We start from the raw sequence: 15727 nt of genomic DNA on the forward strand, positions 1-15727 counted from the left end.
ACTCCCTATCACTTTTAGCTCACCAAAATGAAAACTATTCAACAATTGTATGGCCAAGAGCACAGGACTCCCTCTATCCTCAGCTTCCAGAGGGCCACCTTCTTGGGGGTCCATCATGATACCACTTCTCATGTAGCTCCCAGCTGCTTGTTGCTGAGGCTGCATCCTGGGTAAGTGCAGTCAAGAATGGGACTTCCTTCTTCCACCTAGCCCCAACTGTACGTTGGCATGGCAAGCCTAAGAATACATTGGCTCTGATTACCCTTAGCCCACCTCATAAAGCAGTGTTTTCACAGTAAGAGACGTAAGAAAATCTGAGGCTAATATCTGCCTCAACTCTAGATGCTTAGCTTTTAGAATAGGGGAGTCCCTCAGAGAGAGCCTGCCACTGATTCCCCTACACCCCCAGTACCAACTCTAAACCCTTGGCTTGAAGATTTTGCCTGGGGCAAAGAAGTAGGCCATAAAGCAGATAGCACTATTCTCTTCCTAAAGGAACTTTCATTTGCAACAGAGTGTGGATAAGTTTTAGCCTAGGAGCACTCTCAAAATCAGTGGAGGTTGTGGTGAAAGGCAAATGGGAAGAAATTTATAGATTCATTGGTCATACAAGCTAAAGTGTAGGCTGGCTAATTTGCCAGACAGACTCAGAAAAAGATTGCTGGCAGGATCCCTCCTCAGGTCAGAACAAATCTCAAACTATCTTCTCTAACTTCTGGTTCCTGATCTTACATGCAAAGAACTTAGAAGTCAACACTCCTGTCAAGAAAAAAGCTGAACAAAAAAAATCAACAACTGTTTTTAGTTCTATCTGAGAATTACGAATTACAGAGCAAACTGCTGCCCCCAAAACTAGAAAGAGAGGTGAATACCAAGAACCACGCTTAGCAGGAGCAAGCCACTTGAGTCAGTACCAGGCAAACAAAAACAAGGGCACTACAGGAAATTTGAGCCTCTGGCACCTATAGTTTCAGAAAACACAGCCTAATCTCTAGCCAGATAAACATAAAATCTCACTCTAAAGACCCATTTACTGCAATTTCTTTTATATCACATACAACTTCCAACAAAAAATTACAAGACATGCTAAAATGCAAAATACAAAGATTGAAGAGACAAAGCAGTCATCAGAACCAGACTTAGATATGGTGGAGATTTTAGAATTACTGATTAGGAACTTAAAATAACTATATTTAATATGCTAAGGGCTCTAAAGGAAGACGTGGATAATGTATAAGAACAGATGGATAATTGAGCAGAGAGATTAAAATCCCTAAAAACATGGGGCACCTGGGTGGCTCAGCAGTTGAGTGTTTGCCTTCAGCCCAGGGCATGATCCAGGAGTCCCAGGATCGAATCCTGCATTGGGCTCCCTGCATGGAGCCTGCCTCTCTCAATGTGTCTCTCATTAATAAATAAATAAAATCTTAAAAAAAAAAAACCTAAAAACAAAATCAAAAGGAAATGCTAAAAATCAAAACTCCACACAAATGAAGAACGTCTTTGATGGGCTCATCAGTGGACCAGACACAGCCACGGAAAGACTGGCAAACTTGAAGATATGTCAATAGACACTTCCCAAACTAGAACAAAAAAGTGATAAAAGCAGAATACAATATCCTAGAACTGAAGGACAATTAGAAAACCTGTATACTATAGAAAATAAAAAACAAAGAGAACATCTTGAAAGAAGCCAGAGGGGAAAAGCAACTTATCTAAAGAACAGGATAAGAGTTACACTGGACTTCTCTTCAGCAAACATGCAAGCAAGTAGAATGGAGTAAAATATTTAAAGTGATGAAACAATGCCCTTCACCCCAGTCTTTTAAGACTCCTGGACCCAATTCCATTATGAGGGGTGGGGGTTCTCCCACACACAACACTGAGCAATTCTAAGACACCAATAGCATGTCCGAGAACTCAACTCAATTCTTACACTACCTACTAGAGATAGCATCGGATTCGATAGGTTAAGAATTCAGTCCTACAAGACTGCCCTCCACCCCCCACCTTCAGATGCCAGTCACCAAACCCCCAGGCTGTGAAACCCCTGTGTTTCTGATCCATGGGCTATACAGATTGGGGTTCCAATGACCACCTCCTTAGTTTCTTTTAATTTGATGGGAAGCTCTCTAAACCCAATCCTCTTGTGGTTTTACAGAGGCTTCACTGTATAGTTATGTTTGACTAAGTCACTGGCCACTGGCTGGTTCAACCTCCAGCTCCCTTCCATTGCCTGGAAGTCAGAGGTTGGGGCTGAAAGTTCCAACCCCTCAATCACATGGTTGGTTCTACTGGCAAAAAGCCCTTACTCTTGGGTGGGGTTAGAAAGTTATCTTCATTAATAACAAAACACCTATTTTACCTTTATGGGTTTAAAGCATTTTCAGTAACTGTAGATGAAGACCAAATATATCTGAGAAATAGATCTTCATCTGAATGACCAAATATATATTTCTTATAAATCATTATTTCATACCCAACCAATCTAGAATTTTGTATCCCAAGAAGTTATCCTTCAAAAGTCAAAAAGAAATCAGGTTTTCTCAGGCAAACAAAAATTGAGGGAATGTGTTGTCAGTGGATCTGCCTTACAAGAAATATTCAAAAACCTTCTTCAAAGGGAAGAAAGATGATATAGGTCTACCTTTAAAAAGAAGAATGTTTAAAGGAATAAATAGGGACACCTGGGTGGCTCAGGTCATGCTCTTAGGATCCGGCCCCAAATCTGGCTCCATGCTCAGCAAGGAGTCTGCCCGAGATCTCTCCCTTTCCCCTTGCCCTTCCCCCTGCTCATGTGCATGTGTGCACATACTCTCTCTCTCAAATAAAATAAATAAAGGTAAAATAAAATCCTTTATTTTTCTTATATTTAATTGATTTAACAGATGAAAATTTGTTCACAATAATAACAGCAACAAGGCATTCAGTGAATATAGCCTATGGATCAAATGAATGGCAGCAACATTATAAAAGGCAAGAGGGAGCAATTAGAAATACTCTATTATAAGGTAACTACACTACCCATGTAGAGGTATGATGCTACTTGAAACTGATTTTTTTTAAAGATTTTATTTATTTATTTATTCATGAGAGACAGAGAGAGAGAGAGGCAGAGACATAGGCAGAGAGAGAAGCAGGCTTCTCACAGGGAACCGGATGTGGGACTTGATTCCAGGACCCCAGGATCACACCCTGAGCCAAAGGCATATGCTCAACCTCTGAGCATCCCTTGAAAGTGATTTAGATTAGTTGTAAATATGTTTTGGAAGTTCTAAGGCAATGATTAAAAATTTCTAAAAAGAAGTATAATTGATATGCTAAAGTAGATAGAAAATAGAATCATATAAAATGTTCAATTAAAAGCAGAGAAGAAAAAAAATAAAAAATAAATAAAAGCAGAGAAGACAAAGAATGAAAGAAAAAAAGAACAAAAGGATGGGCAGCCCAGGGGGCTCAGCAGTTTAGCATCACCTTCAGCCCAGGGTTTGATCCTAGAGACCCAGGATTGAGTCCCATGTCGGGCTCCCTGCATGGAGCCTGCTTCTCCCTCTGCCTGTGTGTCTGCCTCTCTCTCTCTTTGTGTGTTTCTCATAAATAAATAAAATCTTAAAAAAAAAAATACTTAGTAGAAAGGTCAAGAAAAAGGAGGTCATGGGGCAAATGCTACAAATGCAGCAAAATCTGGATCACCTTTGAATCTAGGTAATGAGTATGTGGAGATTCTCTTTGAAGTTAAGTTTGAAATGTTCTCTTAAACAGAGGCAAGTACTTCCAAAACAAAACATAAATTTTTCTCTAGAGCAGCACCTAACTTATTGATATCTGGTTCCCTTGACTCTGATATCTTCTATACCCTGAGCAATCTGTCATTTCACCTGCACTATAAAGTAAATTCGTTTTATTATTATTATTTTTTTTAAGTAAATTCATTTGGGCAGCCCCGGTGGCGCAGCGGTTTAGCGCCACCTGCAGCCCAGGGCGTGATCCTGGAGACCCTGGATGGAGTCCCACGTCAGGCTCTCTGCATGGAGCCTGCTTCTCCCTCTGCCTGTGTCTCTGCCTCTCATTCTCTCCCTGTGTCTCTATGAATAAATAAATAAAATCTTAAAAAATAAAAAATAAAGTAAATTCGCTTTAAATTGGTATTTGCAAAGATAAAATTTCCATCTTTGGATTTAACAAGACTTTAAAATTACATCCACTTTACCATCTACTCTTACTTTGAGCTCCTTTTTCCACTCCCCTATTTCATTATGCACCGAGATAGCATGTGGTTCTATGAAAACTAGTTAAGATAAAAACTAGTGAGGTCAATTACAGCAAAAATGTTCATCAAAAAGATACCTGCTGACACAGCACCGGTAATTGTCAAAATATATTCTTCCTCTCTCATAGGCTATAGGTGACTTAGAATGAGTGGTCCACACATTCTTAAACTTAGTACTTTCCTGAAAGACATAAGGAATTTTGGTTTAGGGAATAATAACTCGTTAAGTCTCTACCGTGCACCAATTTTAAGGGAGAGAGTTAAACCCACAGTTTTCAAAGCAATCTCAAGTAGGTCATTTAAAACATTATGTTCGTATCTTCCTCGCTTTGGCCTCACGTTTGAAGCGGGGGGGGGGGGGGGGACCAAATTTTAGGAAGATGGTTTGCAGGAAGACGTAAGAAGCTTAAAACTCCAAGCACTTGGCGGTTCTATTAATAGCTATTTACTAATTCCTCAGGTTCAGGGCCTGGATTTCCCAGCCCAAGACATGGCATCTTCTTAAAGGGGGAGGGGGGGCTCTAACGCGGAAAAACAGCACCCCAGCGGGAGGCTCGGCGGCCGGGGCCCGCCTGCCCTAGGCCCCACTCCCAGCCGCCGGCGGTCACCTGGCACACCAGCGCCCTCAGGATGCCCAGGTTGGTCCTCTGCACCACGCCTGCGTCCCGCGAGAAGAAGCCCAGCGCCCGGCGACTGAGCTGGCGGCACACGTTGGGTTTCTGAGCTGGGCCCATGGAGGCGAGGGCCGGGTGCGCAGCTGGCTGGGCCCAAGAGGGGGGCGCCCCTCGCTCCCGCGCCAAGCAGCGGCCGTTACCTCCGAACCTCCAGGCCCCAACTCCTTGAGGGGCCCAGGATAAGCGGACACTGGGCGCCGGGCAGGGAGCGCACGGCAGTGGGGCGAGGTAAGGCGGAATCGGCACCGCCTGAGCGCAGAGTGAAGGGAAGGACACCCCCTTCCGGCCTGCCCCTCAAACACCCTGCAGCCCTGTACCCCGGTGCGGGCGGTGTGACGCCCCCGCAAACGCGCGGCCTGCTGGAGCAGTTCCCCTCACCGGGAAGTGTAGTTCCCAGAGCCCTTTGAGGGAGCCTGCCCCGTTCCCAGAACTACAACTCCCATCAGGCAGCGGGACGCGAGCTCCGCCGGCCGGCCGGGCGGAGGCTGCGCAGTAGGGCGGCTTGGTGCTCTCTTCCGGGTCTGCGCGAGGCGCCGGGCAGAACGTCGGGGGCGCTGTGCTGCCGCCTCCTGGTCTCGGTTCGGTGTGCGAACCGTGCAGCCCCGGTACCCTCACGCCCCTCGGCTCCCGGCTTTCGTTCTGGGGAGGGGGGAGGGGGGCCTGGCCGTGTCGAGTGCGACCCCCTCCCTCCCAAAGCAGCGTCCGTGCTAAAGGTACGCCCCGCGGCTTTCCCTTCAGTCGCACGTTGGACATTTTGGGTCTATAGACGTGATGCCCTGAGTTGGTGGTGGAAGATGCTGGCCTGCCCACCAAACTAGTGTTGAAAGGCTCTTTTCCAGAGCTTGCCCTTCTGTGGCCTGCGGGGACACACAGGCTGGTTTCTCAATAATTGTATTTTCCTTCCTCTCGCCTTTTTTTTTCTCTTTCTTTGTCCCCTCTGCTTTTGGTAATAAAATCCCAAATGTTTACATTCTGATTGGACTAAGATATTCCACGTTGATTCCTCTCCGTAAAAGGTGACTTTGTCAACTACCCCTCCCTGCCTTTAGGGTCAACGTTCCCGCTACGCTGCTGCGCTAGGTGTGCCCCGCTGCCTTGCGTGTCCCTTGAAGGTGGTGTCCTTGCATCTCCCGCGTGGGCTGGGCCCGCTACCCCTTGATCCTGCGTGGACAAGGGAGGGAGCACATCCGACCGACAGAGTACAGAGCAGAGTACAATACGGGGTGAGTGTGCGCTGGGTCACAATTTTAAGCGTTCAGAAAAAAAAAAAAAAGGTCACATCTTCTTTTAACCCTGCTGAATTTCCTTCAGGGCCTGGGCTTTTGCTGATTTTTCATGACTTATTTACAGCATACTGTGGAGTGCTATGTGTATTTTTAGAGCGCGCTATAATAGTTAATTTGGTAATTCATGAATGCAGCTGTCACTGAGAAAACTGGGACCCAGAAAAGGGAACTGGATTTTCTTTGGATGAAATGAAATTCAAATCATTGCTGACTTTAAATGCATCATCTCTAGCCTCATTACCCTTCATCCTCACTTGTTTGTCTTTATCTTACCACAAAGTCCCCCAGAGGGCAGGCATCCTGGTTACCCCTCCTTTGCTCGCCCACAACCAAGTCCTTTGGACTCTAACTCCTATCCATCTCCTCTCTATATCCCCTAAGTAAACTTAGGGCCCCGCCATTTTATCATAATATTATATTAAGTAGCCTTCTTCCTGCCTTACTAAAGTACTTTCAATTCCTAACCCTCCACACTGCTGCCAGTGATTTTTCTAAAGAACAAATTTGTCATTTCCTTATTAAAATCTTTCAGTGATTCCCAATCACCCAGAACAGAATTTCTCAAGCCTGAGTAGATACCCAGGATTCTCTATTGTTAACTTAAAGTATTTTCAGTATGTTAAAGACATGCAAATATAAAACTATATATAAACTCCTTATGTTGTATATCTTACACAACCGTAACTCCCAGTTATAAGTTAAAGGAAGCACAATTATAAAACAACTAAATTCAAATGAATACTTATTCATTGTTACCAATGAAACTGTTTTTTGCTGGACCTAACATGCTCTAAAAGCAAATGTTCACAGTCCTCTATAGCATAGCTTCCTTACAGAAGATCTGTCCATTTTGTACTTGTGTAGAGATTACTCACTGCCTACACCTCTTTTCTTTCTTTAAACCATTGCCAAGCTTTCCTTCATTCAATACGTCATGATTTCATTTGACCTTCACTTGTCAAACACCATCATTTACATGAAGTAGTTCCCATTTCTTTCTCATTAACCTGTGCCAGTGACAAATGGCACCAATGGTTTGCCAGTGCGGCTAAACACAAACATGTGAACTGAAATCTTAGGACAGTAGTCAGTTAAAAGGTGGCTATTCAGATGATCCACATATCCTTTTAAAAGAGTGTTCTTGTTGATTTTTATCAAGTTGAAAATAAAAGGTTTCTCTAAGAGAAACATAGCCTTGAGGCTACGTGTACAAATCCCATGTACAAATAAATGCTTTATAAGACAAAATCTGAATCCCTTAATGTAGTTTGCAAGGATTCTGTTATCTGCAGCTTGCCGGTACTTTCAGCCTTATTTCTTTGTCCATCCTTAACATTTGCTGTTGTGGTTCTGACATGATGCTCACTTGTTCAAGCCAATATATCTGTACATCTCAAATTTTCTTTGTAGCTCCTTTCCTTTCCTTCTCGCATCTGTTTATCTCATAACTCATTCCAGGTATCACAGCTCCACTCAAGACACTTTCCCTGACCCCTTCACTTTAATTACAGTCTTGTTTCTTCTAACATGTTACTCTGCATACATTAGTTGCAACAATGTATTAGAATTGTTGTTTGTCTATCTTCCCAACATACTGTTTTTATTTTTTTAAAGTAGGCTCTATACCCAACATGGGGCTTGAACTTACAACCCCAAGATCAAGAGTTGCATCTTCTACCGACTGAGCTGGCCAGGTGCCCCCCAATATATCGTTTTTAGAGTAGTGCATTCATTCATTCAATATACATGTGCAGTGACCACATTTTAGGCTGTATACCAAGATGCATTGGTATGTTGAATAAATGGACTATTCTAAGGACAATGTATACAGTATTATTGGCAACTAAGTACTTTTAACCTACATGAAGATTTAGTCTCCCTTTATTCTTTAAATCCGCAAGAAAAAAAATCATCAGGAAACCACAATGTTCATAAGAAGAAATAACGTTTTACAAAGTTTAATCTTGGGACTCCTGAGTGGCCCAGCAATTAAGTGCCTGCCTTTGGCCCAGAGCATGATCCTGGAGTCCTGGGATCAAGTCCCACATCAGGCTCCCTGCATGGAGCCTGCCTCTCTCTCTGCCTATGTCTCTGCCTCTCTCTCTTCTGTGTCTCATGAATAAATAAAAATCTTAAAAAATAAAAATAAAAAATAAAAACTTTAATCCCCAACAGCTCTACCCATAAAGTAGATATCTTCTCGATTTGTTGAAGGTAAAATGCCATGCTCAGATATCCCAGACAGGATTTGAAAATAACTTCTCAATTTGGGACATAAAACATTGTTTTTTGGTGTTTTTTTTTTTTTTTCAGTCTGTACCTATGTGTTTACAGATTACTTAATCATCTTTACATGGAATTTTTAAAATATTTTTTAAATTTATTTTTTTAAGTTATCTGTACTTCCAACATGGGGCTTGAACCCATGACCCCAAGATCAAGAGTTGTATGCTGTACTGACTGAGCTTACCAGGCCCCCCTACCATGGTATTTTAAAGATAAGAAGAGCTGTGAATTCAGGAGTTAATAAAATGCTTTTTGTTCATATACTTTGTTTAAAGAAGCATAGTATAACTAAATAAAGCATTCAGGTTATTAAATTGAACATTTGTTCAGAGACAAATTTGAACCCAAAACCACAAGATCATGTAATTATTTTCATGTACGTCACACTAGGAACTATTTTGGCATTGGGTATAATAGTAGATGGGATAGACGAGGTTCCTATATGTGGAGGAAGATAATAAATAGATTTTAAAAATAAGATTCAGACAGTGATAAGGACTGTAAAGAAGATAAAACAAGGTGATGTGCTTGATAGAGAATGGTTGGAAGCTCTGCTTTAGCTAGAGTGGTCAGGGAAAGCCTCTTGGAGATTGGACTTTTGAGCTGAGCTCTGAATGATGATGGTGAGTCAGTCTGCAAAGAACTGAGGTTAGAGTACTCCAGGCAGAAAGATGCTTGAATGCTGAGTCCATAAGGCAGTAACAACCTTGGTTTTTTCTAAAACTGTCAGGCCAGTGTGGCTCTTTAATGTGCATGAGGGAGATGAACTTAAAGAGATAGGCTAGAAGGAATTTTGGATTTTATCTGTTGTCATAGGAAGCCAAAGGAGGATTTGAAGAAGGAGAGTGACATGATCTAATTTGTGTTGTAATAAAATATTTATGTCTATAGTGTGGAGAATGTACTGTGGGGAGACAAGAATGGAAGCAAGGAGACAGGTGATTATTCAGTTGGTTCAGGTAAGCAATGATAGTATTTGGACTGGAATGGTAGCAGGAGAAATGGAAAGGAGTGAACAGATTCAGGATATATTTTGGAAATAGAGTTGATAAGACTTAATATAAGAACCACAAATAAGCATCCCAAAACTCCCCAGAACAAATGATAAACAAGGAACTACTTATGCTATGAAACAACACTTATATTTTATTTAAATGTACATGTCAGCTTTTTAGACATTAATGCTAAGGAATGTTAAGATCTGTTCTGTGGTTAGGATATGTGGAAAGAGGGAAATAAAATCAGATCCCAGAAGGGTCAGGAATCATAGCATGTGGGACCATGGTAATGTGATGGAAAAATCACTAGTGAAAGGATATTCTCTATAGGAATGAAATAGACCAGTTAACAAGTAATTGGTGTAGTTTAGGTGAGAATCACTTTTGGAAATTTATTTTTAAATTATCGAGGCTTTTGACCCCAAGTTTAGTCCTTATGTTTCCTTTTCTCTGTATATTTTCATATTTATTTGAACATGAAGTACATTCATGCATATATAAAATCCAGAAAGAGGGGATCCCTGGGTGGCTCAGTGGTTTAGCACCTGCCTTCAGCCCAGGGCGTGATCCTGGAGTCCCAGGATCGAGTCCCACATCGGGCTCCCTGCATGGAGCCTGCTTCTCCCTCTGCCTGTGTCTCTGCCTCTCTCTCTGTGTCTCTCATGAATAAATAAATAAAATCTTTTAAAAATAAAAAAATAGGGATCCCTGGGTGGCGCAGCGGTTTGGCGCCTGCCTTTGGCCCAGGGCATGATCCTGGAGACCCGGGATCGAATCCCACGTCGGGCTCCCGGTGCATGGAGCCTGCTTCTCCCTCTGCCTGTGTCTCTGCCTCTCTCTCTCTCTGTGACTATCATGAATAAATAAATAAAATCTTTAAAAAAATAAAAAAAAAATTAAAAAAAATAAATAAATAAAATAAAAAAATAAAAATAAATAAATATCCAGAAAGATACAGGTTTAAAGGTTGATAGTAAAATTTATAAATTATTCTTATTTTTTAATTATTTTATTTAAAAAACGCTTATAGATAATGTAGCATAATATATAAATAATAATTATAAAGTGAATACCCATATATTTATCATCAACTTATTAAAAAAAAACCCAGAACATTACCTACAACTTTTGACATCTCCTCTGTGCCTCTCCTGGTCCCCAGATGCCTCTTTTCTCTTTAAAGTAAAATATTGTTGGGCTTTGAGTGTTATTGAACATCATTAAATTGAATTATACTATGTATATATATATTATATATATATACACACACACACATATATATGTACTCTTCTACAACTTGCCTATTTTTTTGGTCAATATTACACTTGACAAAGTACCTGTAGTTCATTTCATTTATTTTTACTGCCATATGGTATTTCATTGTATGAATTTACTACAGTTTATCCATTTTCTATTGGCTGGGTTTTTCTTCCTTTCAAGTTTTTTATTCTTTCTAAGAATACAAAAATATTGCTATAGACATCCTTAAACCTGTCTCCTGCTATACATGTTAAAGAGTGTATTTCTTTTCTATTGCTAATAACCACAAATTTGGCAGCTTAAACAAATAGCCATTTATTATCCCTAATTTTTTTTCTACATGAATAACCATTTGTCCCAGAACCAATTTTTTGAAGGACCTTCATTTCCTCACAGATCTGCAGTGCTAACTCTATTGTATACCAAGTTTACATTCACAGGTCTGTTTCTAGGCCCTGTATTCTATTCTTTTGTTCTATTTCTATTCCTGGGCTAATACTTGACCACTTTCATAGTAAGGCTTAAGAGCTGGTAGGTCCACTCCTCCACCTCATTCCTTTTCCTCAGGAGTATCTTAATTCTTTTTTGCCATTTGCATTTTCATATACCTTTTTAAATCAGCTTCAGTTCCATAAAAAACCTTATTGGAATTTTGATTGGTATAGCATTAAATCTGTATATCAACTTGAAGAGAACTAACATCTTTACCATATCAAATTATCCTACTTATGAAGACCATATGTCTCTCCATTTATTTAGATCTGTAGTGTCTTTCAATGAAATTCTATAATTTTTTTCTTGAAGGATTTGCATATTTCAAACTTCCTAAATATATTACATTTTTGGTCAGTGTTATAAATGGTAAATTTTTAAATTAGATTTTCTAACTATATTTTTGCTAGTACATAAAAATGCAAATTTTCTTTTTGTATATTGGTCTTTTATTTAGCAACCTTGCCAAACTTTATCTTTAGTAGTAATAATTGTCATTTGTTTAAAAAAAAAAGAAAAAGTCATTCGTAAGGCTTAGAGGATTTTTCTATGTAAATAATCGTGTCCTCAGGAAACCATGACATGGTTGCTTCTTTCTCAAATGTTACCATTTATTATACTTTCTTTTCTCACTGTGCTGGCCAGGACCTCAAATGCAGTGTTGAATAAAACCAGTGATAGTGGACATTATTGTTTTATTCATATCTATAAACAGACTACTTCTAATATTTCACTATTAGGATAACATTGTAAGTTTTTGGTGGCTACTTTTTATCAAATTAATGAAATTCTCTTCCATTCCATATGTGCTAAAAGTCTTGTATATTTGATTTTTAATCATGAATGGGTGTTAAATTTCATCAGCTACTTTCTCTGAATCTGCTAAGGTAATAATATAATTTTTTTTAAATCTGATAATGTAGTCAATTACTTAAATATATTTTCTAATGTTAAAACTAGGTTGAGTTTATTTCAGTAAGTTTTTGTGATATATATATTTTTTATACATTGTGGGATTTGGGCAGCTGGTCACTTTAGTTCTCACTCAGCTTTCTGGACCTTTTGGTAGCTAGCTTTTGGTCTCTGAGGATTTTTCTTTCTTGCTGTCTCAGTGATGTATTTTTAACTATATATATATATATATATATTTCAATGTATTCTGCTTTTGGGAGTATTTTACAACAGAAAGGTTTTTGGGGTGATCAGTTCAAATTACCAGAACTAGAATTCCATTTCAATATTTTTATTTTTATTTTTATTTTTTTCCATTTCAATATTTTTAATGTAAAAGCTTCCATTAATGTAAGATATGATCACTACCACCATTTCTGTCTTCTCTTCTTCTTATCTCTATGCATAACCATCCCCCTACCAGCTGGAAACAAGGAAGCACTGTTGTGTAGTAGAAAGAGCATCATACCAGGAGTCAAAAGACACAACTTGTAGTGCCAACACCACCAGTTAGTGAGATTTTAACCAAGCCACTTATTCTCTCTGAGTTTCATTCAATCATCTGGTGAGAGGAAATACTCAGGATTGAAGTGAGAATTACATGAGTTTATAAATGTGAACATCTTGTTGTAAGGGAAAATGAGGAGAAGCAGTGATGTTGAGTACATTCTCTGTTAGGGAAATGTAACCAAAAGGGAGTTTAGGGGAGGGAGAGGGTTGATTTGATAGCACAGAGGATTTTTGGGGGACAATGGATCTATTTCATGATTTTGGAATGGTGGATACATAACACTGTGCATTTGTTAAAATCCATAGAGCTCTACAACACAAAGATTAAATCTTGACATGGGCAAATTTTAAAAATATATAAGGGGAAATAGAGTTCAGGATGGAGGGCAGACTGATAAAAGAATCTAACTGTATTACAAATGTATGCAATAACCTCACTGAAAGGGGCCAAGGAAAAGATACTAACGTAAGTAACTTTGAAAATAAGACTAAAACTAGAGGCAATAGGAACTGTACATAAGCACTGTACTCTAGTTGATAAAGTATGAACTTTAGCTTGCTGTAGGTATTGATGGATACATATAGAAACATTTATAAAGACATGTTTATACTAGTTTAATATACCCACATAAATGTCCTTCCTTTGTTAGTTGACAGGGCCTACAAGCAATCTAGTAGCAAGGAGCACACCAAGTACCCCATCTATTCCCAATAAAAGGAACAAACACTCTTTAAAGAAATAGCTAATTCTAGGACCAGGTCAAGGAATATGCAACACGACCCTGCAATACCTTGAAGTACCAGAAAGTAAGGAAGCGCTCAAAAACAAAAACACAATGACAAGAGTATGTCAGAAGGATATAGGAGCTAAATATAGAAAGAAATGGTAGAAGAAAGAGCTCTTAATGGCCAAAACAGGAAGAGTTTGAGCAATAAAGTAGTATTGGGTTCTAATCCCCAGTTTAAAACAAATATGAGTCCATACTGATAGAAACAAATGATAGAATAAATGGGGAGGAAGAGACAAATCTCCTATGCAAAATAATTTCAAATAATTTATGTGTATACTCTGCCCTTAAAGAGGTGGAGCATAACTTCCTACTCCCTAAGTGTGGGCTGCACACAGTGACTTCCTTCTAAAGAATACACTGTGGAAAGGGGTCAGGGTGGATAACTCCACAGTGGAGAAACTTCAATCACCACTTCATCCAGGTGATCAAGGTTAACATGAACCCATGATAAGTCATGTTCATATCATGGATACCCTTGGTATGATGTGTTGAGAATGGCACTTCTATGGGGTTTTTTTCCCTCTAAATCCCAAACTCCAATCTAATCATGAGAAAAAATATCTCATAAATATTTATTGAGGGGCATTCTATAGGATACCCGATCAGTATTGCTCAAAATCATCAAGGTCTTCAAAAACAAAGAAACTCTGAGAAACTATTAGAGCCAAAGAGGAGCCTAAGGAGACCTAATCACTAAACATAATGTGGTGCCCTGGATGGAATTCTATGAGAGAAAAACACTTCAAATGAAAATGAAGGGAGTTTGGATAAATTGTTATAGGTTTATAATAATGCAGTAGTATTGGCTTATTAATTGTAACAAATTACCATGCTAATGTGAGATTTTAATAATATGTTAGAAACTATGTTAGAGAAGTGCCTGGTCGTGAGCTCAGGGTGGTGAGCTCAAGCCCCGAGATGGGCTGCGCGGGGGGTGTGGAGCCTGCTTAAGATTCTCCCTCTTCCTCTCCCCGCCCCCAACTTGTATGTACATATGCTTTCTCTCTCTCTTAAAAAAAAAAAGAAAGAAAGAAGAAACTATATTAGAATATGGGAGTGCTCTGTACCATCTGCAACTCTTCTGTAAATCTAAAACTGTTCTAAAATTAAAAGTTTGCTTTAAAAATGCAATAGGAATATGGTAGACACCACTATATAGAGGCAGCATAGCTTTAGTGGTTAAGTTGAACTCAGTTACCAGCCTACCTGGGTTCAGATCCCAGCCTCACAACATAACTAACTATGGCAACTTGGATACACTAAGTAACTAGAATTACTTTAACTTCTCTGTGCCTCATTTGCTTATCTGTTAAATGGGTTCTTGGGAGGACTAAATGACTTATCATATGTAAAGCACTTAGAGTAATGCCTGGCACATAACAAATGCTATATAAATGTCTAATTCTATTTATCATTACTATTTTGTTTTGATCTTTAGTTTTGGGGATTGTTATGTTTATAGCTGAATTTTATTCAATCTTTCTTCTTCAGCTTACTGATTTTTAGCTTGGCACTCCAACAGTGCAGTATCTATAATACTTTTTTCATAAGGGAGAAATTATTAAGATTGTGAAGACTCAAGAGAAAGCAGCAGAACTTGATTGCCACCCCCAGTTTTATGTTGTATAAATAGTATTGACCGAGTGAATGTAGAAGTTACAAAGCCTAGCAGGATTTACTTTTTATGGGTACTTATATGCCACATATAGAAATTCTGAAGTTAATTTTATTTGGTTTTCAGTAGATATATTAAAATGTCCACTGGCCTTGTTAAACTCATGTTTTTTTTAGGACAAAGTACTGCCTACAGTACAAATCCCTCAGATTTAGGCATCAGCATCTAAAATTTTTGTGACAATTGAAACAAAATGGAATGTATTATATAAAAACATGTTTTATGCCTTTTACTTCTATGCCTGAAATGCATACTAACTCTATACAAAACTCCTTAAACATCAGCAGCTTGGGTGTACTGAGTGAGTAGAATATAGAATTCGGAGTCAGGAATCCTACATGGTATGGGGTCTTGTAGCTGTGTGAACAGGGCAACTCATGTAACGTCCTTGAGCCTCATGTCCCACATCTGTAAAATGGTGATAACTAAAATGCTTGTCCTGCCTTCCTCCCTTTTTACAGGACTGTTGTTAAGGATTAGGTGTGAAAATGAAGGTACGAGCTTTTTGTAACTCCTAAAACGTGTACAAATATT

The 15727-nt window shown here is 39.3% G+C and overlaps 2 protein-coding genes across 9 annotated transcripts in view; one reads left to right on the plus strand and one right to left on the minus strand.

Annotated features, from left to right (window-relative positions):
* Positions 1 to 5316, minus strand: part of DCAF17 (DDB1 and CUL4 associated factor 17) — a 57626-nt gene extending 52310 nt beyond the window's left edge. For all 4 annotated transcript variants that reach the window (XM_077883175.1, XM_077883177.1, XM_077883176.1 and 1 more), the window contains exons 1-2: positions 4879 to 5316; positions 4348 to 4451 (exon numbers count right to left, since the gene is read on the minus strand). In XM_077883175.1, the coding sequence (XP_077739301.1) occupies positions 4348 to 4451; positions 4879 to 5004 (230 nt within the window). In that variant the 5' untranslated portion in view covers positions 5005 to 5316. The remainder of the gene's footprint in view (positions 1 to 4347; positions 4452 to 4878) is intronic.
* METTL8 (methyltransferase 8, tRNA N3-cytidine) overlaps positions 4956 to 15727 on the plus strand; it is an 87747-nt gene continuing 76975 nt past the window's right edge. For 3 of the 5 annotated variants that reach the window (XM_077883183.1, XM_077883188.1, XM_077883189.1), the window contains exons 1-2: positions 4957 to 5172; positions 5994 to 6167. The gene's annotated coding sequence lies outside the window, so the exon portion shown is untranslated. Of the gene's footprint in view, positions 5173 to 5460; positions 5658 to 5993; positions 6168 to 15727 lie in introns of those variants that run through there. The other 2 variants (XM_077883186.1, XM_077883193.1) reach the window with 2 other exon arrangements.

This window comes from Canis aureus, chromosome 34, assembly GCF_053574225.1.
Source record: "Canis aureus isolate CA01 chromosome 34, VMU_Caureus_v.1.0, whole genome shotgun sequence".
Classification (NCBI taxonomy): domain Eukaryota; kingdom Metazoa; phylum Chordata; class Mammalia; order Carnivora; family Canidae; genus Canis; species Canis aureus.